Source organism: Mercenaria mercenaria, chromosome 13 (genome assembly GCF_021730395.1).
Source record: "Mercenaria mercenaria strain notata chromosome 13, MADL_Memer_1, whole genome shotgun sequence".
NCBI classification, from domain to species: Eukaryota; Metazoa; Mollusca; class Bivalvia; order Venerida; family Veneridae; genus Mercenaria; species Mercenaria mercenaria.
Genome location: NC_069373.1, coordinates 74,209,902 through 74,237,337, shown reverse-complemented (window position 1 = coordinate 74,237,337; position 27,436 = coordinate 74,209,902). Strand labels below are relative to the sequence as shown.

The 27,436-nt window shown below is 35.3% G+C and overlaps 1 protein-coding gene and 1 pseudogene across 6 annotated transcripts; both read left to right on the top strand.

Moving 5' to 3' along the window:
• Positions 1 to 183: 183 nt before the first annotated feature.
• On the top strand, positions 184 to 14,954 carry LOC128548028 (toll-like receptor 4). 6 transcript variants are annotated; one of them, XM_053522293.1, is made up of 3 exons: positions 184 to 570; positions 2,166 to 2,245; positions 8,837 to 14,954. In XM_053522293.1, exon 3 carries the CDS (start codon positions 8,865 to 8,867, stop codon positions 11,484 to 11,486), a length of 2,622 nt encoding a protein of 873 aa, XP_053378268.1. In that variant the 5' UTR covers positions 184 to 570; positions 2,166 to 2,245; positions 8,837 to 8,864; the 3' UTR covers positions 11,487 to 14,954. The 6 variants fall into 6 exon arrangements, with proteins under 6 accessions (XP_053378268.1, XP_053378269.1, XP_053378270.1 ...); XM_053522295.1 differs by lacking the exons at positions 184 to 570; positions 2,166 to 2,245 and adding exons at positions 3,978 to 4,169; positions 4,695 to 4,774; XM_053522294.1 differs by lacking the exon at positions 2,166 to 2,245.
• Positions 2,997 to 27,203, top strand: LOC128548035 (uncharacterized; annotated as a pseudogene).
• The last annotated feature ends 233 nt before the right edge of the window (positions 27,204 to 27,436 follow it).

Below are 27,436 nucleotides of genomic sequence, written 5' to 3'. Positions count from 1 at the left end.
CTACATTATTTTATAGAACATTTCATTCTGTGTTCTTTGAATTGTCCGATGAATGAATGAATGCTTGTCCGGTCCTGAAGATTTTAAAATACAATTTTTTAGAACGGCTGTATGTACGTAGAAGAACGTTAATCGATAGAATCTAGTAGAGTATTTCGTTGATAAATCATGATAAACGCTTTGTCCGCACAGCTATATCTGCACATGATACATGATGGTATATAATTGGGTTTTCAATAGTTAAATCGTTGTATAGGTTCGGACACCGGAAATTAATTTACAAAACATACGGAATATTCATGAGTGCCAGGTGAATACTTACGGACAATACAATAACTTAAAAAAGTAAAAATACACGAAAGGTATTTGTAAGTAAGGGTGTTTTCTTTAGATTTTATCAAATTGCACAAAGAACTGTTGTTTCTATACGGAAATATTTATTGCGGAAGATAAAATGCTATAAAATATCGGTATGTGTATTAAGGAAGTTTAAATTAAGCAGATATTATCCTCCATCTTGTTTATATAGCGAAAAACGTTGGATTAAATACGCACTTGTATATCCAAAACGTGAGTTATTTACGTTTATTTCTTTTCCTTTCTCTTTAAAATATCAAATTACAAATGTATACATTTTTCTTAAGCCAGACTGATACCAAATGTCGTTTGTTATTTTATTATTTTTTTTTTGTAAACAGAATGACTAAGGCCGTCAGTTAAAGTTAACATTGTTTTTTCTTGCGTTATGCAATATTATAAGATTCTTTCACTGGTTGTAGGTGCAGATGGGAATTTACGGCCTCGAGGGTAACTGTTTAGGCGGTAACGAGGTTCCTACCGAGTTACCGCCTAAACAGTTACCCGAGAGCCGGATATTCCCATCTGCACCTATAACCAGTGACAGAATCTTTTTCTTGCATACCGATATTAAGATATAATAATAAAAATAAAATCAGTCGAACGGCTTTCTTTTTGTGCCCCCCCCCCCCCCCCCCCCCATGAGTGGTGGGGCATATAGATTTGGTCTTGTCCGTGCATCCGTGCGTCCGTCCGTCCGAAGTTCGTGACGCGCCTAGCTCGAAAAGTATTTGATATAAATTGATGAGTCTTTATCATGATATGAACTTGCGCACCTCCTATTTTTCGTCTGGCTCCACCCCCTATTTTCAGAGTTATGGCCCCTGAAATAGTCAAAAATACACATTTTCACCTTGTGACACGCCTAGCTCAAAAAGTATTTGATATAGATTCATGAAACCTTGCAGGAGTCTTAATCATGATATGAACTTGCGCATCTCCTATTTTTCATTTGGGTCTGCCCCCAATTTTCAGAGTTATGGCCCCCTGAAGTAGTCAAAAATGCACATTTTCACCTTGTGACATGCCTAGCTCAAAAAGTATTTGATATATAGATTCATGAAACCTTGCATGAGTCTTAATCATGATATGAACTTGTGCACCTCCTATTTTTTATTTGGGTCCGCCCCCTATTTTTAGAGTTATGGCCCCTGAAATAGTCAAAAATATACATTTTCACCTTGTGACACACCTAGCTCAAAAAGTATTTAATATAAATGGTTGAAAACTCGCATAAGTCATTATCATGATATTAACTTGCACACCTCTAATTTTTTGGCTGGCTCCACCCTTTATTTTTAAAATTATGGCCCCTGAAATAGTAAACAAATGCACTTTTTCACCTAATTATATACCTAGCTCAAAAAGTATTTGGTGTAAATTCAGGAAACCTTGCTGGAGTCTTTATCGTGATGTGACCTTGCACACTTGGCATTCTTCTTGAGAATCTTAGCTCTTTATTTCAGAGTTATGGCCCTTGAAATAGCCAAAATAGTGGATTTTTTGTTTGTGATGTTCATAGCTAAAAAAGAATAGCGCCTAGAATAATGAATCCTTTTCATAAAATGTTTGTTGAGGCTTTACCCCATTAAGACTGCAAACATTTGAATTATTGCCACTTATTTGTGACAAATGTACCAGTGGCGGGCACACCCTGTGTCCTACAGACACATTCTAGTTAGAACTATTTTTAAAGCAGTGTATTTAAACAAAGCGCGGGAAAGCAACGTCCGTAAACAGGGAAGACGTCATGACGTTTCAAAGACAAATAACAATGTTTAGTTCTGGTTTTGTTTGATCTGTTGCAGAGTAACGTTATGGATTTTTGATAAAATAACGTGTTTTGAATCGAGAAATATACCATCAGGAATAAAGAGGAACTGTCAAGGTACTGGATTTTTATTCCGTTTTTCGAAATAAAATATAAATAACTACATAAATCTTCTACATATATGTAGTTCGTAATACGTCATTTAAAGCACGAGAGTCATCTTACACCCCGGGGGTGTAAGATGGATTTTTCGAGCACAGGTAAAAATACCGGAAATCCCCGTCTGCTATGCAAGAATATACTTTTGTTTGTTTGTTTGTTTGTTTTTCAGTCATGTTACGGCGGACAGTTAACCTAACCAGTGTTCCTGGATTCTGTACCAGTACAAACCTGTTCTCCGCAAGTAACTGCCAACTTCCCCACATGAATCAGAGGTGGAGGACTAATGATTTCAGACACAATGTCGTTAATAAATCAAATAGTCACGGAGAACATAAGCCCCGCCCGAGGATCGAACTCACGACCCCGCGACCAACGCTCTATCATCTCTTAATTGACATGAAGTTTCTACTAGATAACTTATTTATTCAATTTGGAAATAAAACTTACAAACAAGTAATTGGTATCCCGATAGGAACCAACTGCGTTAAACCCAAAAATTTTTCCGGTCGGAGACACCTTGACATAGACCAAACTATTCGAATACAATTTCGTCTGCTCGCCAAAGGCAGTCCTTTTAGACGTATTTTATCGCTCTTGACGTAAAGAAACTGAAAGAGTTTGAAGAAAATCATTCTACTAAACATTTAATTTCAATGTTGTTTATTGACCTGCTGATGAATAAGTTATAACATATTTGTAGTTTAATATACGTATGAGACCTCCGGTAAGGTTGCTGATTTTGAATTACTTACCCTTACCGATGTGGGTTCGAGCCTCACTCGGGGCATTAACTCATATCCAGCTGCCTTATGGACTCCGTGGTTCAATCAACGTGTCCACCCATGATGAAATAATGCACGGCAGGACACCTAGAGTCTTCCTCCTCTATCAAAGCTGGAAAGTCGCAATATGACGTGTAATTGTAAACAAGCAAATATATTATCGAGCGCCGTATTTGTTATATTGTCCGTGACTGGAACTCATTAATCTTCGCCAATATTTTCGGGCGTTTTCGTTATTTTACGCGATAGTTGTGTCCTGAAAATACCTAAATTTATTAAAATAATCAATTTCGATAACCAATGGCACAGTGGTGTAGTGGTAAGCTCTCCGACTTGGAAACACGTTACCATGGGTTCGAATTATTTTTTAACCATTTTCTAAAATAAAATTCCTTGTGTTTATATTTGTATTTATGACTACATTATTTTATAGAACATTTCATTCTGTGTTCTTTGAATTGTCCGATGAATGAATGAATGCTTGTCCGGTCCTGAAGATTTTAAAATACAATTTTTTAGAACGCTTGTATGTACGTAGAAGAACGTTAATCGATAGAATCTTGTAGAGTATTTCGTTGATAAATCATGATAAGTGTCTGTTAATTTTACAGATATAATATGAAAAAAAAAATGAAAAAAAAAACAAAAAAACAATTTGGTCAGACAGAGGACTCGAACACACAAAACAGATTAGTGGCAAAACGCTTTGTCCGCACAGCTATATTTGCACATGATACATGATGGTATATAATTGGGTTTTCAATAGTTAAATCGTTGTATAGGTTCGGACACCGGAAATTAATTTACGGAAACATACGGAATATTCGTGAGTGCCAGGTGAATACTTACGGACAATACAATAACTTAAAAAAGTAAAAATACACGAAAAGTATTTGTAAGTAAAGGCGTTTTCTTTAGATTTTATCAAATTGCACAAAGAACTGTTGTTTCTATACGGAAATATTTATTGCGGAAGATAAAATGCTATAAAATATCGATACGTGTATTAAGGAAGTTTAAATTAAGCAGATATTATCCTCCATCTTGTTTATATAGTGAAAAACGTTGGATTAAATACACACTTGTATATCCAAAACGTGAGTTATTTACGTTTATTTCTTTTCCTTTCTCTTTAAAATATCAAATTATACATTTTTCTAAAGCCAGACTGATACCAAATGTCGTTTGTTATTTTATTCTTTTCTTGTAAACAGAATGACTAAGGCCGTCAGTTAAAGTTAACATTGTTTTTTCTTGCGTTATGCAATATTATAAGATTCTTTCACTGGTTGTAGGTGCAGATGGGAATTTCCGGCCTCGAGGGTAACTGTTTAGGCGGTAACGAGGTTCCTACCGAGTTACCGCCTAACAGTTACCCGAGAGCCGGATATTCCCATCTGCACCTATAACCAGTGACAGAATCTTTTTTTTTCTTGCATACCGATATCAAGATATAATAATAAAAATAAAATCAGTCGAACGGCTTTCTTTTTAGAACTATTTTTTAAAGCAGCGTATTTAAACAAAGCGCGGGAAAGCAACGTCCGTAAACAGGAATGACGTCATGACGTTTCAAAGACAAATAACAATGTTAAGTTCTGGTTTTGTTTGACCTGTTGCAGAGTAACGTTATGGATTTTTGATAAAATAACGTGTTTTGAATCGAGAAATATACTATCAGGAATAAAGAGGAACTGTCAAGGTACTGGATTTTTATTCCGTTTTTCGAAATAAAATATAAATAACTACATAAATCTTCTACATATATGTAGTTCGTAATACGTCATTTAAAGCACGAGAGTTATCTTACACCCCGGGGTGTAAGATGGATTTTTCCAGCACCGGTAAAAATACCGGAAGTCCCCGTCTGGTATGCAAGAATATACTTTTGTTTGTTTGTTTTGGGTTTAACGTCGTTTTTCAACAGTATTTCAGTCATGTTACGGCGGACAGTTAACCTAACCAGTGTTCCTGGATTCTGTACCAGTACAAACCTGTTCTCCGCAAGTAACTGCCAACTTCCCCACATGAATCAGAGGTGGAGGGCTATAAGATTCTTTCACTGGTTGTAGGTGCAGATGGGAATATCCGGCCTCGAGGGTAACTGTTTAGGCGGTAACGAGGCTCCTTGCCGAGTTACCGCCTAAACAGTTACCCGAGAGCCGGATATTTCCATCTGCACCTATAACCAGTGACAGAATCTTTTTCTTGCATATCGATTTCAAGAAATAATAATAAAAATAAAATCAATCGAACGGCCTACTTTTTAGAACTATTTCATATGGCAGTATATTTAAACAAAGCGCGGGAAACCAACGTCCGTAAACAGGAAAGACGTCATGACGTTTCAAAATAAATAACAATGTTTAGTTCCGGTTTTCTTTTATCAGTTGCAGCGTAACGTTATGAATTTTTGATAAAATAACGTGATTTGAATCGAGAAATGTACTATCAGGAACCAATAGGAACTGTCAAGGTATTGAATTTTATTCCTTTTTTTAAATAAAATATGTATTACTACATTAATCTTCTACATATATGGAGTTCGTAATACGTCATTTAAAGCACGAGAGTCATCTTACACCCCGGGGTGTAAGATGGATTTTTCCAGCACCGGTAAAGATACCGGAAATCCCCGTCTGGTATGCAAGAATATAAGATTCTTTCACTGGTTGTAGGTGCAGATGGGATTTATCCGGCCTCTCGGGTAACTGTTTAGGCGGTAACGAGGCTCCTTGCCGAGTTACCGCCTAAACAGTTACCCGAGAGCCGGATATTTCCATCTGCACCTATAACCAGTGACAGAATCTTTTTCTTGCATACCGATTTCAAGAAATAATAATAAAAATTAAATCAATCGAACGGCCTACTTTTTAGAACTATTTCATATGGCACTGTATTTAAACAAAGCGCGGGAAACCAACGTCCGTAAACAGGAAAGACGTCATGACGTTTCAAAATAAATAACAATGTTTAGTTCCGGTTTTCTTTTATCAGTTGCAGCGTAACGTTAAGTTTTTGATAAAATAACGTGATTTGAATCGAGAAATGTACTATCAGGAACCAATAGGAACTGTCAAGGTATTGAATTTTATTCCTTTTTTTAAATAAAATATGTATTACTACATAAATCTTCTACATATATGTGGTTCGTTATACGTCATTTACAGCACGAGAGTCATCTTACACCCCGGGGTGTAAGATGGATTTTTCCAGCACCGGTAAAGATACTGGAAATCCCCGTCTGGTATGCAAGAATAATGATTTCAGACACAATGTCGTTAATAAATCAAATAGTCACGGAGAACATAAGCCCCGCCCGAGGATCGAACTCACGACCCCGCGACCAACGCTCTATCATCTCTTAATTGACATGAAGTTTCTACTAGATAATTTATTTATTGAATTTTGAAATAAAACTTACAAACAAGTAATTGGTATCCCGATAGGAACCAACTGCGTTAAACCCAAAACAAAAAACAAAAAAAAATATTTATCTTATTTCGTTGATAATGCAGTCGACAAAGAACAAATAAAATATGCACTAAAATACGGCTCCTGCAATAATTAGAAAAAGTGATTGAGCTAATATCACGAAAACGGATGTGTTAGATGTTATTTTGTTATTAGCTCACCTGTCACATAGTGACAAGGTGAGCTTTTGTGATCACCCTTCGTCCGTCGTCAGTCCGTGCGTCCGTGCGTCAACAATTTCTTGTCTGCACGATAGTGGTTTCTTTTATGATTTTATTTTAACCAAACTTGCACACAACTTGTATCACCATAAGATCACGGTTCCTTTCTTGAACTGGCCAGATCCCATTATGGGTTCTAGAGTTATGGCCCCTGAAAGGGCCAAAATTAGCTATTTTGACCTTGTCTGCACAATAGCAGCTTTATTTATGATTTGATTTTTACCAAACTGGCACACAACTTGTATCACCATAAGATCTTGGTTCCTTTCTTGAACTGGCCAGATTCCATTATGGCTTCCAGAGTTATGGCCCCTGAAAGGGCCAAAATTAGCTATTTTGACCTTGTCTGCACAATAGCAGCTTCATTTATGATTTGAATTTAACCAAACTTGCACACAACTTGTATCACCATAAGATCTTGGTTCCTTTCTTGAACTGGCCAGATTCCAGTATGGGTTCCAGAGTTATGGCCCCTGAAAGGGCCAGAATTAGCTATTTTGACATTGTCTGCACAATAGCAGCTTCATTTATGATTTGAATTTAATCAAACTTGCACAAAACTTGTGTCACCATAAGATCTCGGTTCTTTTCTTGAACCGGCCAGATCCCTTAATGAATTCCAGAGTTATGGCCCCTGAAAGGGCCAAAATTAGCTATTTTGACCTTGTCTGCACAATAGCAGCTTCGTTTATGATTTGATTTTAACAGGTGAGCGATATAGGGCCATCATGGCCCTCTTGTACTGAAATACTTCTTGCACTACAAGCCGTATAATGGCACCAGTCCCCCAATCACTTGTCCCCTCCTTCCCCCGCCCCCTACTCCCGTCACACCCCAAATAATGACCAGCAGCATGTTTTCTGTTTTAGTGAGGAATTTGCGATAGAGAATGGGTAGCTTTTAACATATTTTATCAATAAATGATGCCGCTAAAGCCATCCGCATTCGGATCCCAGCAAAAACCGCCCGGATTCGGATCCCAGCAAATACGCAGATTTGTTTCTCTAGTTCCAGTCGAGTCAAAGCGTACAGCCAGTGTGCAGATTTGTGAGACGAAGAGCTAGAACACGAACTGACAACGGTTGTGTCCTAATCGAATTAAAAGTATAATATTTATAAATGAATATTAATCATATTCATCCATATTTTTTGTATGTTTCATTAAATTTTGTTATATTTGAAAATTATTGTTGTGCCGAAGACACTGAACATGTTTCAATAGTTAAGGTAGCACTTTGAGGTCAAAGTTTCAAGGTATTTTTGTCTAGTAAATCAATGCGCTACCCAAGTAACATGACAAAACCAGTCACCATACTAAAACGATATGTTTAATGCAAGATTCAAACCCAAGAATTAAAGGCCGGGGCATATTCAAAGTATTAAAGTCAGTTTTTGGTCCAGTTTGTAATTTTCTATGGATTGATGAATATTCAAATACTTTTGCATAAATATAAAACATTACGAGACAAGGATCCCTACCCCAAAGCTCAAGAATACAGGGACTTGAGTTAACAGTACTAGTAGTTACTGCCTCTTTATAAGATTAATTACACAGCATGTCTTTTGTTATGTCGTTTGTTTGTTTGTTTTTCACTCAGCGGGGAGGGGGAGGGGGAGGGGGGGGGGGGGGGGGGCGAGGGAGGGTAGGGTTGTGTCTATTTTCCCACAACTCTCAAACAGAACTATACTTAATGTAAAATTGTTTAAATTGGTAAAGAAAGCCATTAATGATTTCAGATTTCTGGAATGCATACCCAAGCGACACTTACCATCATAAGTTATGTAAGTTTAGATTGGCTGGCAATAAGGTTTGTAAAATCACTACATGGGGATGCCAGTAACTTGATTGTTGACAAAATTATTCGCCTTTATTACTTAGAAAAAAATCTCCCAGAATGAACATAAGATGATGTGAGTACTATTCAAAAAGACCAATGACTATAACCATTATAACTGAAGTGGTGCCACGACTCCCATTAGTGATAGATAGCTCTAATAACATGTACTTTTCATTTATTAACATTATAACCAAACCGAAGTTTTAAAATTACACATGTCTTACATTTCAGGACATGTAGTTGACTGATCAGCTTGAGAATGGGGATATTTACTTACTTCCTTCTGGCTATTTTCTTGCGTAACTTGCATACTGTGCAGACTGAGATAATTAAACCAACTTGCGCGTTTGGTCACTTGGATGAGAAATCTTTCTCGGAATGCGGAAACCGAGGTTATGCTATGCGATGCAACGATACAAGCTTGACGCAAATTCCAGACTCTTACCTAATGCCACAAAATTTGACCGACTTTCCTCCACCTCTGTGTTTGTTAGATCTAAGCTACAACAAATTCTACTTGGTTGGAAATCAATCGTTTGTCAATGTGAAAAATCTAAACAGTACAGACGTGTTATGGTTGTACCTAGACTACAGCAATATCACCTTTATTGCTTCGAACGCCTTTGAAAATCTGACCAACCTGCTGTACCTGAACTTGACTGGAAATAATTTGAATCAGCTTGATAGCTTTGGGGACGGTGTTTTTAAGCCTCTTATAAATTTGCGAGACCTCAATGTGAAGGAAAACAAATTACAAACATTTGACTATATTGGAATAGAATTGCAATATTTGAAAAATCTTAAGGGCATATATATGGATTTGTGCGCAGACTGTGTGTTTGGAAAGAATTTCAGTAAACTAACAAATCTAAAAACTCTAAGTCTTTCTGGAAGATCGAAGAACGCTTGTAATGCACCATTTGTTAAAAATACTACGTTTCAATATGTTCCGACAGTAGAAAGTTTATATATGGCGTCGTGTCAAATACAATCAATAGACAAAAACGCCTTCAGCTACCTTAAGAATATCACGCTGTTAGATATATCCTACAACGAGCATCTGAAATTTACTGGAATGAATCAAGCATTGTATGGTTTAAGGAACTCGTCCACTTTGAAGTTATTAAATGTAAATAGGATACATCAGTTATATGAATCTGGAATACAGCTTAAATTGACCGACATAGAGAACCTTAAAACCCTACGTGCCCTTGAAACATTACATATGGACTTAAACAAGATAGAAGTTTTTGATGTAAGTATATTACACCCGGAATATCAGTTCCCTAAGACGCTTAAAGATTTAACACTATCTGGAAATCGACTAACAGCTGGAAAATATGTTGAATATTTACACAAAATGATCGGCGTTGAGTCACTTGACTTGTCTAGGCAACACTTAAACTATGACCCATTTTTCCACGAACACTATGAAAACAGCCAGATGTCTTCAAAAAATGGCATTATCAAAGATTTTTCCAAATTAACGAGAGAAGAAAAATGTCCAAGCGTCTGTGCTGTCTGCTTACCCCATAGCCTTCGTAAAGTCAAATGGAGAAAAAGTTTCATATATCTGAAGATAATTACTCCAATAGCTTTTTGTTGGGCAACGGGATTGAAACACGTAGACCTATCTTTCAACTTGATTTCGAAATGGAATGCGACTATTTTCGGATTGGAAAATGTAACTCATCTGGACCTTTCAGAGAACGTTTGCGACGAGGTTGATCCTAAATTCTTTTTAAGGTTTAAGTCGTTAGAGCATTTAAATCTTTCCGGAAACAGCTTAGGGAAGGTTTTTGATCCAGATTTGAATCCAAATGCAAGTAAAATGTTCGAAGTTTTGAAAAACATAACAAAGTTGGACCTTTCGTTTAACAAAATACATCGTCTTCCGTGGGATATATTCAAGAATTTACCGAATCTTACACATCTGAATTTGAGTGATAACATTATTGGTGAATGGAACTTCACTTTGAAAAACAGTCCCTGTCTACGACATTTGGATGTGTCTGGAAATAAACTTTACTATCTTCCGGAGAGTTTAACCACATACCTTGACTTTATTGCAGAGGGAAATTGTAATAAGAATAAAAATGTAAGCGTAAACCTTTACTCGAATCCGATAGAATGTACGTGCAAGACTCTACCTTTTCTGAAGTGGTGGCGATATTCGAAAGTAATAGTGCACTCTAAAGAAGAAGATACCTGTCGACTCAACGGTGAAAATTACCAGACAAAGGAGCACCTTGAACAGATAATAAGTATTCTTGAAAATGACAAATGTCTAGATCGAAGTTGGGTGACATGGACAATAAGTGCTGCTTGCAGTGTCTTTGTGTGCCTTTTGACTGTTATCGTCTGCTGCACAATGTACAGAAACCGTTGGAAACTCCGATATCTTTACTACAGTAGAAACAAACGTTACATTCATGAAGGTTTTGAGCGTTTGTTCGAGAACGATGCCTTTGTATCATATGCAAAGAACAATGCAAGTTTCATAAAAAATGAGATGGTTCCTTGTCTTGAGACTCAACATGGACTACACCTTTGGGTTGCAGATAGGAACTCAGTTCCAGGCACCTCTGTGGCTGAGAACATCTGTCACGGTATTTACAACAGTCGGAAATCGATTCTGTTGATAAATAAGGCATACCTAAATGACAGTTGGTGCGATTATGAAATGCACATGGCGCATACTGAATCTATTGAAACAAAGAGAAGAATGATTATAATTGTTCTGATGGAGTCTATACCAATGGATTCGTTGCCAGTCTGGCTGATGAGGCTACTTCAAAGTGAACGATCCCTGGAATACCCAGAGCATCGACAGGATATAAACACCTTCTGGATGAATCTTGCAGACGAAATTCAGTGTTAGCTGGCGTCTAGTTACAAGTACCTTGAAGAATATTGAAGGTTTTCGGATGATTATATGAATACTGTTACCAACTGTTGTCATATTTGTTTTGAAATGTGATTATTTGCAACGCTAGATTGTAAAGTTGTGTAAATAGTTTACTGGTCCAATTTCTCCCATGTTGCATTAAGAATATTTTTGTCATCGAGCACTTTATCTAGAGCTTCTACTATTACCTATTCAGGCTTCCCCGTATACAACAGGTATTCAAGATGCGTACTGATATTTTGAAATTCCTTTCTCCGTAGCTACGAACTCGATTTTATTGTAGTTTTAAGAAGCCATTTATTTGTTTAGATGTGTGACCAAAAGCAATGTATTGACGAAATACTTGTTCACAAATTGTCTAAATGCTTACAGATATCAAAACCTTTTGTATATGGCATTTAGATTTCACTTTAGTTTATTCGTTGACAATTCGAATCCTAGAATTACCACAAATCTCTATCCTCTACAACTGCGTAAGAATAAAGCTTTATGATCTTTTTCTTTTTCAAATTTATTCATAAAACAGCATGTTTATTGACAAAGTCCACAATATTACACAAGTGAAGTTCACAATATAACATACAAATGTGTAAGATTAGTAATATAGAAGATGTTTTATGTTTCAAACAAAGTGATAAGCATTACATATAATTTCTTTAGCAATAGTATTCTAATGCATTCAGAAATTTATTAAGAAATAGTAACTTATAATCTTTATTCCTTGACAAATATTTAACCACAGTTAATATATCAGTGTGCAATATTTCGATCATATTAATAAATTTCTTTCTTCGTTCGCTGAAGAGATACGTCTTGTAAATACAGTATGTTATTATACTGAGTAAAATATTAATATCCTGGTATTCTTTATAATCAATTTTGTAACCAATTACTATGTTATTCATATTTTTCACCGATTTATTTAAACCACACTTACTAAGTGCTTCATGAACGATCTTCCAGAAATCTGATAAATAACTGCAATTAATGAAGAAATGACAACTGTCTTCAATGCAATTACAATGATGGCAGTTCGGACTATCTATTATTTTCCAAGTAAAAAGATTGAAGTTTGTAGCAACAATACGATGAATCAATTTATACTTTAGCTGTTTGATTTTATTGTCAGGAATAATTTTGTTTAAAAAATAGTAAAATGCATTCCAATTTATTTGATGACCAATTTGTGTTTCCCAATACCTATGAATATACGGTGATTCAATTTTCTTGCTAACAAGTACCATGTATATATCCTTATTGGTAACGTCAGTAAAAGGTTTCCTTTTTACATCAGGGAAGGTTAAATTTGTTCTAACTTTAGTCAAATAAGAGTCTTTTGATTTTAAAATTATTTTCCATTCCTTTGGAATTGCGTTTTTCAGTATATTTATTTCTGATATCCAGTTATTTTTTACCTTGAGACTATTGAGTATTTGAGTTATATCAAGTTCACCTTTCTCTGACAATAAATCATTAACAAAAAGTATATTAGAATCTATCCACTTTTTGAATATAATACATTTTCCTTTATTCTTAATGAAGCTATTACCCATATTAACTGTTGTCTTATTTTATCAAAAGTTTCTAGTTTACTATTGTTGTGGAGAGATCTGTTGAACTCTATCCATATTTGTAGTACATTTTTATAAAAGGCAGGTAATACAAGTTCTGACTGTGGTAGTGATTTAATAGAATCTAAATTCATCCTAAATACTAAGAAATTCCTTCCATATTGATTTAGGAAAAAAGAAGGGATAACCTTCCAATTCGCGTTTTCAGCAGAAGTTAAATTTTTTACCCATTTAATTTTCATTGTTTTAGAAAAAGAATCAATATCTACCATATCAAGGCCTCCATCACTTTTATGGCTAATTGTAATTGAACGTATAATTTTATCATTTTTACCATTCCAGAGAAACCTAAAAAATATTGCGTTAATCTGGTTAATGATATCTTTAGGTACTTCTAAATTTTGCAATAAATATGTGAACTTTGGTAAAGCTAAAGATTTCAATACAAGAATTTTCCCATAAAATGTTAAATTTCTTTTGCTCCAGTTTGAGAGAAGTTTTTGGCATTGCAGAATTTTTTCATTCCAGTTAAGGTTATTACATTCGTCTTTTTTGTTACCAAAGTACATTCCCAAAGCTTTCACATAATTGTTTGTAAAATTTATATCATAAATATTTGTGCATGTATTTTTCTTCTGATTTCCTATCCATAGACCTTCCAAATTCTTCAATCTCGGCGATTGCAATAGGAATTTCATTGTGATTTTTTAGAAAAAGGGTGGTATCATCTAGTTGTGTCAATTTTATTTGGTTAGATACATCAGTTTTTACAGTTATTCCATTAATGTCTTGGTTTGATCGTATTTTTATTGCTAATATTTCGACTACTATGATAAAAAGAAGAGCTGATAATGGACATCCTTGTCTTATGCCTTGTGTTATAGAAAAAAAGTCGGAAATCCATCCATTGTTGGTGACACATGCAGATATATTAGTATAAAATACTTTAACCCATCTTAAAAATGATTCCTGAAAGCCAAATTTTTCTAAAGTTTTAAACATAAAAACCCAATCAACCGTATCAAAGGCCTTTCTGAAATCTAGAAATAGAATTGTTCCATCGATATCTAATTTATCAGTATAGTCTATTATATCTTGGATTTGTCTAATATTGTAGCCAATGTATCTATTTTTAATATAGCCTTGTTGATCTAGACTCACTATTTTCGGGATTACGATTTGTAAACGTTTGGCTAAAACTCTTGCCGAAAGTTTAAGATCTACATTTAAAAGAGATACAGGCCTAGCTTTATGATCTTAGATCTTCACGATTAATGGCACCTTTTATGACACAGCGGCTATGCCAATATGTTGCATCTAAGTAGAACATAGACTGTTGCGAAATAACAAGGTTACCAAATACCTGAGTGCACATTTTTCATACAGCATCCAGGGCCCTGTGTTTGATGATTCAGCAGTGTTGAGCTGGTGAACCTTGATGTTTTTAAATTAACTTTGCAACCCCCGACCTCCCACCCCTCCTACGTCCCCAAAGTTTTGAACAAAATGCAGTTTGAGAGATTTGATCTTGCTGTGACCATGACCTTCGAACGATCACCCTGTACATTGTCTCATCATCGCTCATCTATATGTCAGGTTTAAAGTTAATACTTTGAATGGTTATTATGTAACGCCTCTGCCTCATTTGACATTTTCGACTTTGACCTGACCTTTGGCCTACTATTTTTAGAATCATTTCAATTGATTTCATAGTTTTCATTCTCTGCTATTATCATATCTTTCTTTTTTTAATTAATCTAGATACGAGAATGGTAACCATGTGCACACTCCCATCTTTCTTTTACTTGACTCTCCAGCTTAATATTATATATATTTTGGTAACATTCGATTAAAATCGAACGCATTGATAGTTGCTCTAGTTCATTTTAGTATATTTCTCGATTCTTGAAAGGTTATTTTACGGAAAATAAGATAGCGTTACGATTGAAATGATAAAACTAAACAGGAACTTTAATGTTGTGCGTCTTCAGAACGTCACGACATCATTTCCGTTTATGGACGTTAAGAGTACTACGAAGAAAGTGTTTTGTTTTGCTTTAATTTTTCTAAAATTTGTAAAAATATGGTATACAAAAATAGACCACTGGTTGTAGATGCAGATGGGAATTCGACAACCGGTTTTGGCGGTAACGAGGCTCTGAGAACAGTTACTGTCTAACCTGTTATTACCATTATATCAATACCTCTGAAACACCTGGTAGTGTACACATCAGACAAACTCTTTACATATATGATAGATATGTTTCTTTTATAACTGACACAACGAGTAAATATCAAATGAATATGCAAACATAGATTTAAATGAACAAGATTGTTTGATCAGAGTATCATAGTTGAAGATCCTCAGAATAGAAGTTTATTTTACGTGCACATTCTTGCAAACAGAAAATGAACTCTAGTAGTGACTCAACAGATTTAAACCCTTTATGTTTTTAGAAACTCTTTCAAAGAAAAGGTGCATTACTGAAATAAAAAAGAATGAATAGAAGTGCAACAGGAAAAGTAACATTTAATTAAAGAACGCAGTCTCCCATAAAACGTTTACTGTATGCATTTATTATTCTCCCTTTTGGTTTTGACAATGACATTTTGATGTGTCTATTCATATGTCTATCTAATAATTTATAAATCTGTCACGTAACAGCAGTTATTGAAAACACTTGCAACAAATATTCACCACATAAAACTTATTTGTTGAAAATAAGCCAAATGTCTCTAATTCCCAATGTCAAGGTCATACAGTTACTGTGTACAGTATATATCTTTGGTGCCGGTAGATTTATTAACGAAAAAGGACAGAAAATAATCAACTTGCATTATATTTAAACTTTGATCTAAAGTAAAGATCACACTGGGTAGTCATTGTCTGATTATCCCCCGCCGATAAAATCGGGAGGGGGGGTGGGTATTGAAATGGTGTTGTTCGTCCGTCACGTGCGTCCGTCCGTCCGTGCGTCTGTCCGCATCCATTTCTCAGTAACTAGCTGGTAGAATTTCATGAAACGTAAAATAAACATGAACCAACATACTGTGATGATGCCCGTCAAGTTGTTTTTGGATTGGTCAATTTCCCTTAGAGTTATTGCCCTTGATTTAATTTAATGAAAATCCACGTTTGCAGCTATTTCTCAGTAAGAAGCTGATAGAATTTCATGAAACTTTAAATAAATATGAACCAACATACTTCGATGATGCCCGTCATTTTTTTAATTGGTCAATTTTCCTTAGAGTTATTGCCCTTTAATTGTTTAAAAATCCAGAGATTTTTACATAACAAACCAACCATTTGGTAGAATTTCATTAAACTTCTTTCATTCTTTTCCATGAACATTTATTATAAACATGTGAAGTTGTGTACCCACACCTGATCACCCCCCCCCCCTGCCCCCTTTTAATTTTCCATCAATATTTATAATCAACATGTGAAGTTTTGTACCCTCACACAGTCACTCCCGCTTCCCCCCCCCCCCCCCCCCCCCCACACACACACACACAGACACATACACAAAAAAAACATTTAATAAATTATTTGCTTCTTAGTAACATCCAACGTTTTGCCGTATATATTTTTTTGCCATTCCTCATCACAAACCCTTTCGGCGGGGGATACCAATTCATCGAATTTGCTTGTTTGTAATTCTTTTACACCTAATGACATTTTAAATAATTATTTAAAATGATCACTAAAAGATGATACTGTGTTACAATGAAGTCAGACTTAAAAGTATATTCGGAAGGACTTAGAAAACTTTTTATAAATGGTCTGTGTAAGACGAGTACATTTCAGATATAGGACCTTACCGAAATATCTACGGTTAATGTTATTCTTCTTGGTCAAAGCAAAATTAAAACCATTTTAATTAATTAATTTATTTGGGTTTTACGGCGCACCAACACAGTATAGGTTATATGGCGCCAAACAGGACTACAAAGTTTGGTTCCACATCTCATTTACATCGAAATAAGAACATGAGTTATGGAAAAACCATTTTAATGGCTTAGTAACTGTTTTATATTAGAAGAAATTCTTAGGTACTTTGTACAAGACATCATTGTAAGGCTGTTCAAAGAAACTAAGACATTTACAGCATTATTTACCAAATTGTTACGAATAATAAATACAGGAGAAAAACCGTTGAGAGGGACCTGTATTTCAAGTCGATTCTTGTGTATGTATACCGGTGGTCTAGTGGTAACACGCTTGACTGTCAATCCAGAGGTCCGGGGTTCGAATCCCGGTCCAGGCACTGCAAATTTCTGATATGCTCGTGAGTGTCTCCCACCAAACTTAGAGGCCTCTACTGGTTCTTCCCATGAACGACGGCCTCGCCTGTATCGGTGCTATACACCGCGCACGTTAAAGAACCAGACTGTCTATTCGCAAAGAGCTAGGCTAAGTTAGCCGGACAAGTCTGTATCTAAAAAGGATTTCTCTCTATCTGTTCTGGGGGCTTTATCTCACTCTATCCCTCTGGTCAGATCGCTCTGTGTCTGTACTAGTAGAGGACGAATTTCGCACGCAGTGTGGCTGCGTTTGCTATATGTAAAGCGTCTTTGAACGTGTTTATCATGAAACGGGCGCCATATAAATCTGGTATAATAATAATAATATCTTTATCAGATCTGCAATATAAGTAGGTTCAAGGGAGTTTTGTCACATTTTTTATAAGCGAACTTTTCACCCGAATTTAATTTGTTTATGATACGCTATAAATACAAACAGAATTCCATACCCGCCGAGTGGTTGTTCACTTGCCGCTCAACACTTTGGATTCGAAATCCTTTAAAGGGTATAAAACTATTTCATGTGAGGAAGCTATCCAGCTGGCTGACAAGAGAATAGTGGTGCTCCTAGTCGCACGTTTTTGTCTAAAAGAAAGGGCATCTGCCGTTTTGTATCTTATTTATCCAGTTCCTCCGTCAACATAAGCCTGTTTTCTTTAAACTTTCACAGATAAACAAGCATGATATGCAGATGACGGTAAGTGAAGGATTGTTTTTGTTATACGCCCAAAGGGACGTATTATGTTATACCCCCGGTGTCCGTCTATCTGTCCGTCCGTCTGTCCGTCCGTCCGTTAGCAATTTCGTGTCCGCTCTGTAACTCTTGAACCCCTTGAAGGATATCAAAGAAACTTGACACAAATATTCACCACACTGAGACGATGTGCAGAGCACATGTTTTGGATGTCTCACTTCAAGGTCAAGGTCACACTTAGGGTTCAAAGGTCATATGAGTGTGTTTCGTGTCCGCTCTGTAACTCTTGAACTGCTTGAAGGATTTCGAAGAAACTTGGCACAAATGTTCACCACACTGAGACGACGTGCAGAGGGCTTGTTTCGGAGACTAGCTTCAAGGCAGTGTCACACTTAGGAGTCAAAAAGTCATATATGACTGCTGTGTCCGCTCTTTAACTCTTGAACTGCTTGAAGGATTTCAAAGAAATTTGGCACAAGTGTTCACCACACTGAGGCGACGTGCAGAGCGCATGTACTGGATGACTCGCTTCAAGGTCAAGGTCACACTTAGGGGTTAAAGGTCATATATGACTGCTTTGTGTATACTGCTCTGCATTGCAGTGCTCTTGTTTTTATTTGGCAGATCCCTTTTTGTTCTCTTACAATAATTTTTTTATGAATTACTTCCCTTTTTTGTTACTAAAAATAGCTTATTTTGAAACTTTTTTATTATTGGCCGTAGGGAAAAACCGAGACCACTTTTCTGTGGTACAACATGGATGGTACATTCAATTTTTAGATGTTTTTTGAAATTACTTTACCTGGTAAGAATTGGGGTTTTTTTTGGACTTAGAATTTTTTTTGGGATTTTCTTGTTTTTGTTGTTCCTGTCCTTTTGGCTTCAACAGTCAAGTCCTTTAAATTTTGCTCCCATCCTCTGATGTTACCCTTCAGGCGTATATTGCCCCGCTTGGCGGCGCTCTTGTGCCTGTTTTTACCATAATTATGATCTTTGATAGTTTTGAAATAAATACATTTTACGCATGTCAATCTATTGAACCTTTACATGTCCCTCCATCCGTTACGCCAAACGTGTGCTTCAGTGTCTAACGTAACTTCTCAATTTTACGGTCATTCTGAACATAACCTACTAAATCCAAAACAGCAGAGTTCATATAACTACCATAGGCAAAATTATCATATGAATATTCCCATTTCGTTATGAACTACTGCCCAAAGGGACCTTGACCAACCTAATCCGAAAACCATCTGATCCGTCTGTTCGCCAAAAAAACCACAATCGTTCTATGTTTTCATGTCTTTCGGAGAAGCCATTTTTAATAAATGGATAAACGGTCAGTGTGATATTGAACCTTTTCCAAATAACCTAAATTGAAACGAGCAGTTATATCAAATTCAGATGTATTATTTCGCTCTTGGCGGTAAAGAAATATGAAATGAATGTTGGAGAAAATCACTTGACAAAACCTTCAATTTGTTCATTCATCTGCTGATAAAAAGGTAAAAGTATTTGAGAGTTTTCAAGAGTTATCTTCGATTAAAAGCTGTATTTAATCATACTTTAAAAATAGAACATTCATTGAAAGTATTGAAAGTATTTATTAAGAAAGGCGTTTTCTGTAGATGTTATCTGATTACACAAAGAACCGATATTTGAATAATTGCTTTTAAATGGAAATATTATACCTTTTTGCGGAAGTTAAAACGCTTGAGAAATTCGATTTTGTATTAAGGAAGTTTTAAAAAAGCAGAAAGTATCCTCCTTCTTGTATATTCAGCGACAAAAAGGTAATATTAAATACTAAACTTTATACCTAAAACGTGAGTGGTATACGTTTTTTTTTCTTTGATATTAATACACATTTTTCAACATCAAACTGATTTCAATTTTAGTTTGTTAAGTTTTGTAAACAGTATTTCAGTAATGTAACTAAAGTTGTCCGTTAAACACACCATTGACCCTTGATTTCTACACTAAGATGTTCTGTGCAAGTAACGAATCAGAGTGGATGGTAAACGATCTTAAAGACAAAGAATGACGCTTCCCAGTAATGATGTGAAAAAAAAACAAACTTATTTTATGGATGAGAGCTGCATTTGCTGACATCCCAACCCAGACTATATTGCAGAGATGCAATATTATTATTCCTTCTCTTGAGAAGGAATATCTTAATTCAATAAGTCACACTTGACTGAGCTACTGATGACGAAAGCTGTTGTAATTACAAGCTGGCCAATTAATCTCCGTGACCTTAGAAATAATCTCTGACGTTAAACTATTCTTTCTCAATTGAGAGGACTCCATAGGTTACACAATACTAAACCCGAGGATGATTAATTGATTCTTTTATTTCCTCCTGAACATAACATATATGCATTCACCAGATAGACATATATCAGCAAATTTAAATGTAAACAACCAAATATTATCGTTACCTTCAGATGCATGGTTAATATATGAAAACAAACACCATTGCGCCCCTCTAATTATGTGTAAGAAATTCACACATCGAATACCAGGTCAATGTCTTATTGCCGTATTTACTCTACTGAAAGAATTAACAGATTTAATTTGTTGTTGGATTTAACAATTTATGATAAATAACTAGCGTAAATACTTACCTGATATTTTTTGGCAGTAGAAAACAGACATTGCAACCAAAATTTTACAAGATGGTCATTTTATATTTATATAGATGTGCCCTAGAAGGAACTTTTGGTATGCTTTAACTTGTATTTATTATTATTTTATCATATCGCTGGTTATTGAAGAGCAGTCATAGAATAGTTCAGAATTTAAAGTTATATTAAGAAATAAAAGAAGAAGAACCTTTATTATGCATGAAATTTTATAAGATCTGTGAGCATAGCATGATAAATACATGTATCCAGTTTATCTAAAAATCAAAATCATTGCAAGATGGCAAGACATTTCCGATTTAATACCCTGTAAGTACAAACTTCCAAAATCATTTAGTATCAAAAACGCAGAAATTACTTTTTGTGGGAGAGACAAATTAACATGAAATGTTTTGCCTTACACAATACAATATAACAAAAACAGAAGAGATTATATTTTAACAATGACAATGGTCTTAATAAAATGTTCTAGGTGTAAGTATATATGTTGTTTCTAACGTTTATATTGATTTAACTACCTATTTCTCAATTAAAAAGCTTTATAGATGTATGTCCCGAGATTTCGGATTTCTGTTACATTTTCACTTTTTAATAATTACAAAAACTTAAAATTACTCGGATTTTCCCAATAGTATTTTCTTATATATTGCCGACGTAAATGAGAAAATCTGGGAAAAGAAGACAGTATGGAACACAACCAAGCAACATAATAGGAGAATCTGTACACGAGAGATAATGAAATGTTTGACACCCTTCACAGCCACTAGCAGCATCTTAGGCGAAATTCTATAGGGTGCGACACGGCTTTTCGTCTGTAGTGAATTGGTGGCTTATTTTCGAAACCGGCTTATTTTCGGGATTTCAGGTTATATCTGGAATTCAAATTAATCCCCCAGATTGAACATAAGATACAGTGATTAGTATTCAAACAAATCAATGAGTATAACCATAATAACTGAAGTGGTGTCATGACTCACATTTAGTGATAGCTCTCATCATTACATGTATTTTTCATTTATCATCTTTTGACCAAACCAAACGTCTTACATTTCAGGACAAGATGTTGACTGATCAACATGAGAATGGTGATACTTACTTACTTTATCCTGGCTATTTTCTTACGTAACTTGCATTCTGTGCAGACTGAGATAATTAAATCAAATTGCGCGGTTGGTCACTTGGATAAGAAGTCTTTTTCGGAATGCGGAAACCGAGATTATGCTATGCGATGCAACCATATAAGCTTGGGGCAAATTCCAGACTCTTACCTAATGCCACAAAATTTGACCAATTTTCCTCCACCACTGTGTTTGTTAGAACTAAGCTACAACAAATTCTACTTTGTTAGAAATCAATCGTTTGTGAATGTGAAAAATTTAAACAGTACATACGTGTTATGGTTGTACCTAGACTACAGCAATATCTCTCTTATTGCTTCGAATGCTTTTGAAAATCTGACCAGCCTGCTTTACCTGAACTTGACTGGAAATAATTTGAATCAGCTTGGTAGCTTCGGGAACGGCGTTTTTAAACCTCTTATGAGTTTGAGAAACATCAATGTGAAGGAAAACAGATCAAAAACATTTGACTTTGGCATGCATTTCCACTACCGTCCATGAACAGGCTCAATTAAACCGAGCCTGCAACATTTTCGTTTTTGTCGTGTTGAGCGACCTGTGAAGTTTCCACTTTTCGCTATTTTATTGGAAGAGAACTGCAATATTTGAAAAATCTTAAGGGCATATATATAGATTTGTGCGCAGATTGTGTATTTGGAAAGAATTTCAGTAAACTAACAAATCTAATAACTCTACTGGTCTATCGGGAAGATCGAACAAAGCATGTAATGCACCATCTATTAAAAATATAACGTTTCAGTACGTTCCGACAGTAGAAAGATTAAATATATCGTCGTGTCATATACAATCAATAGACAAAAACGCCTCCAGCTGCCTTAAGAATATCAAGCTATTAGATATATCCTATAATGAGCATCTGAATTTTACTGGAATGAATGAAGCATTGTATGGTTTAAGGAACTCGTCCATTTTGAAGTTATTAAATGTCAATAGGATCAGTTGTACGAATTTGGGATACAGCTTAAATTGACCGACATAGAGAACCTTAAAACCCTACGTGCTCTTGAAACATTACATATGGACTTCATTTAGATATGAAGATTGAATACTGCTTAAGCCGGTGCTAGGGGGCGTGGGCAGTGTTGCATTTTCCATTACTGCTCATGAACAGACTCAATCAAACCGAGTCTGCAATTTTCACTGTTTGCATTGTTTTCGGTGCTTCCGAGGGATCTACTTTCCAGATTTTATTTTTTTTAAACAAGATAGAAGTTTTTGATGAAAAAATACTCAACCCATATCAGTTCCCGAAGACGCTTAAAGACTTTACGCTATCTGGAAATCGACTTACATATGGAAAATATGTTGAATATTTACACAAAGCGATCGGCATTGAGTCACTTGACTTGTCTAGGCAACACTTAAACTATGACCCATTTTTCCACGAACACTATGTAAACAGACAGATGTCTTCAAAAATGGCATGATCAAAGAGTTTTCCAAATTATCAACAGAAGAAAAATTTCCATTCAACTGCGATGTTTATTTACCTCATAGTCTTCGTAAAGTCAAATGGAGAAAAAGTTTCATATATCTTAAGATATTTACTCCAATAAATATCTGTGGTGCAACGGGATTGAAATACTTAGACTTATCTTTCAACTTGATTTCGAAATGGAATGCGCCTATCTTCGGAGTGGAAAATGTGACACATCTGGACCTTTCAGAGAACGTTTGCGAATATTTAGCTAACTCTTGTAGAAACACCCATACACATTTTTGTCCACGAATTGTCTTAAGTGGATAAAAATATATAAAAACCTTTTATATATAGCATTAAGAGTTCACATTAGTTCAGTTGTTGAGTTCTAGTACTACCGCAAAACTCTAAACTCTGCAATAACTCATACTGCGTGAGAGTCAAGCTTTACGGTTTTCTGATCCTCACGATCATTGTCACCTTTTATGATACAGCGGAATCTATGCCAGTATGTTGCATCTAAGTAGAACATAGACTGTACAGAAATAACAAGGTTATCCAGAGTGCACATTTATCATACAGTCTGCAAAAAATTGCCCTTTCTTTGTTGATTTGTGCAGTGTTGAGCTGGATCTTTACAGTGGGTGGGCTAGTGGTCTAGTGGTTACACGCTTGACTGTCAATCCAGAGGTCCGGGGTTCGAATCCCGGTCCAGGCACTGGAAATTTCTGAGATGCTCTTGAGCCTGTACTGGTTCTTCCCAGGAAAGACGGCTTCGCGTGTATCGGTGCTATACACTGGGCACGTTAAAGAACCAGACTGTCTATTCGCAAAGAGCTAGGCTAAGTTAGCCGGACATGCCCGTATCTACAAAGGATTTCTCTCAATCTGTTCTGGGGGCTTTATCTCACTCTGTCCTCTGGTCAGATTGCTCTTTGTGTGATAGGATGGACGTACCTGGGACAATAACTACCAGAACAGATCAACACCCATTACAATATTTACAAATTTATTTACAGAAAATGATTATTTACATTGAATAAATGAAAAGTGAAAAAAAAATCTTATTGTAAGAAAGAATGAACCGAAAAAAAAAATCCGAGCTCAATATCTCTTTTTAACAGGTATAAAGTCATAACACTAACAGTTCCTTTTTAACATGGCGTGACACAGGTGTTTCCGTTAACTTCGAACTTTAAGTAGCACAAAAATAAACAACATATCTTCAAGTAAAGTCCCTCTAAACCGTGAAAACGTAGACTCCGTTTTGGCTCCCTTTGATGGTAGGTGTTTGCATCCCTGAGCGGTTTCAGTTGATTGCAAAAGTCATCGTCTTTGCGGTTACGGCACAACCATGGGACGAAAGCTCTGCGCTGGGAAAATCACATCCAGGCGAGTGAAGACAAGTTAACCGCGGGTATTGTACCTCCGGGTCGTGGCATCATCACCAGATTAAAGTCGTCTGGTGGAAGAAGCTAAAATTTATAACATATGGTAAACATCATAGCAAAAAACAAGTCAGGGCATAAAACTGCTCCTTTGGGTACACCATATCTTCGTAGGCTCCCATAAATAATACGTGCTACTTATACAAAATAAATGTGCTACTAAGTTCATACATCACGTGATTAAAATACGTCACTTATTACTTCCATTATTTCTAAAATTAATTACTTACAAGCCAAAAGTTAAAGTATGGAAAAGATATGAAAAGTTTATGATGAAAAATTATAGATAAAGAAATGATAAACTGCAGCTATTATTTACAACTACAAATTAACAAAATTCAATGCAAATTAAACGTTATACAATAGCTGGTATCAATATGATATCAATTTCCATTCAACATAACAGACATTGTATGTATATGCTATAGACTGGCAATCATTTCAAATTACAAAAACATATTACATACACGGTACTAGACTTGCCATATAGATTTATACATTACAATGCATTGCAGTATCGGCGTTCCAAAATTAACAACGAAATGCTTGACATATAAGTTTATGACAAAGAGTAATTCAGTATAAATAAATATATTTCAGTATAAATCTTACAGCTTATACAAACGAAACATTTTAGATTCCTCTTTTGAAATAAATAATTTAAAAAAGATAGAAAAAATTAATAAATTAACCTGACATACCGAAACTAGCTAATCTCTTTCCGAAAAGTAAATCTGTCACAAAATTCTGTAGAAGGATCAAACATTTACTAAATAAAAATCGTAATTCAAAAGTTATACAAAAATCTAACAAATAAATTTCTTACCTCGATCGAGCATAAATTTCTACCAAAAAAATCAATGTGACATTAATCGTCTAATGTCGAAAATGGTGTGCACTAGGCATATATAGTCCAGTCTATTTGTAGGGTTGTGTCCCGCCAAATACTAAATGGGACTCAAGACATATGCGTGAACTCAGACTATTAACATTTTCACTGGAATCAAGATATAGCCGGAAAATCTGACTACTTTGGCGCGGATTTGAATAGGACAACATAAGGCCCGTTATAGCGGTTTTTGGGATAAAAACATAAATTACTGAAGTTTATAAAATATCAACTTTCTTATTAATGAACCGAATTTAATAAAATTTACATGGAAATTTAAGATATGAAATACAGAAAAATATGAGAGGTATATTATGGGTAAAAATCTGACATTTACCTCAATAACTCAAACATTTGCAAAAAGATAATGCAATTCTTGTATTTAAACTACAGATACATTGAGGCCCGTATGTCAGTTTGTGACACTTTGTCTGTACTAGTAGGGGATAAATTTCGCGCCCTGGGTGGCTGCGTTTGCTATATGTAAAGCGCATTTGAACGTGTTTATCATGAAAAAGGCGCTATATAAATCTGGTATAATAATAATAATGATAATAATGAACCTTGATTTTTTTATAAAATTTACTATCTCAAATTGACATTGATCTTTGTCCAATTATTAAAGAATTATATCAAGTGATTTCATTGTTTTCATTCTCGGACAACCGTTATTGTTCTTTCTTAATTAAACTAGATACGAGAATGGTAATCATGTGCACACTCACGGCTTACTGTTATTTGGCTTACCAGTTGTATACTGTATACTGGTATTGTTTCTTTTGGCATTGTGGACTTACTCCAACTCTTTGTTTCGTCTCATTGCCTTACTACTTAATATGAACGTTTGTTCCATTTCCTTGACACACATCTTCGGAATTTCGCTTTCAAAAGTTTACATGTGGGCCGAATATTCCAACATGAACGGGCAACCAGTGATCGTATCTATTCCTTTAATGTCATATTAAAAAAAAAGTAAAAGGTAATCAAATGACATTTGGTGTAGTATATTTTTCTTACTGTATCCTATTTAAACAGCCCACGGGAAACTTACGTCAATAAACAGCAGACATGGCGCTATAGGGGCAAACAACAATGGTTGTTTCGGTTTTGTTTTATCGTCTGCAGTGTTACGTTATGTATTTGTTGTTAACTAAAGGGTTTTATAATCGAGAACTATGCTTTAAGGAACAAAGGAACTGTCAGGGTATAAATTTATTATCAAGGTGTACGTAAATAACATACATATACATGCAATTTGTTGTACGTCATTTACAGTTTGAGTGTAATTTTACACAACTGGATGTTTAATTTTATATTAATGTGTGCAGATTGCCTGGCAAAAAAAGTGCCAGTATTTGAACAGTTTGCTCGTTTAGTTAATACTTATTTAGGTTAATCTATACTCGGTTGTGAAAGAAGTTCTTGCACACCAGACTGGCGTTTCAAATGACTTAATCCATGCCAACAAAACTAATCTTGCACCAACTAACATGCTGTAAATGAAAACTAAAGAACTGCATTTATATATTAGATACTTGCATTAAATACATGTATATATATCTTAGTAAGATTCGATTAAAATCAAATAACTTGATAGTTGTTGTCGTTCCTTTTAGTATATTTCTTGATTTAGATAACATTATTTTACGGAAAATAACATTACGTTACAACAACGGCAAGGAAAATAATATACCACTAGTTGTAGATGCAGATAGGAAAATCCAGCTTGGACAGAGCCTCTTTACCACTAGAACCGGTTATTACCATTTTATCAGTAACTCTGATAAGCCTTGTATTTACGACAGGCACTGGAGA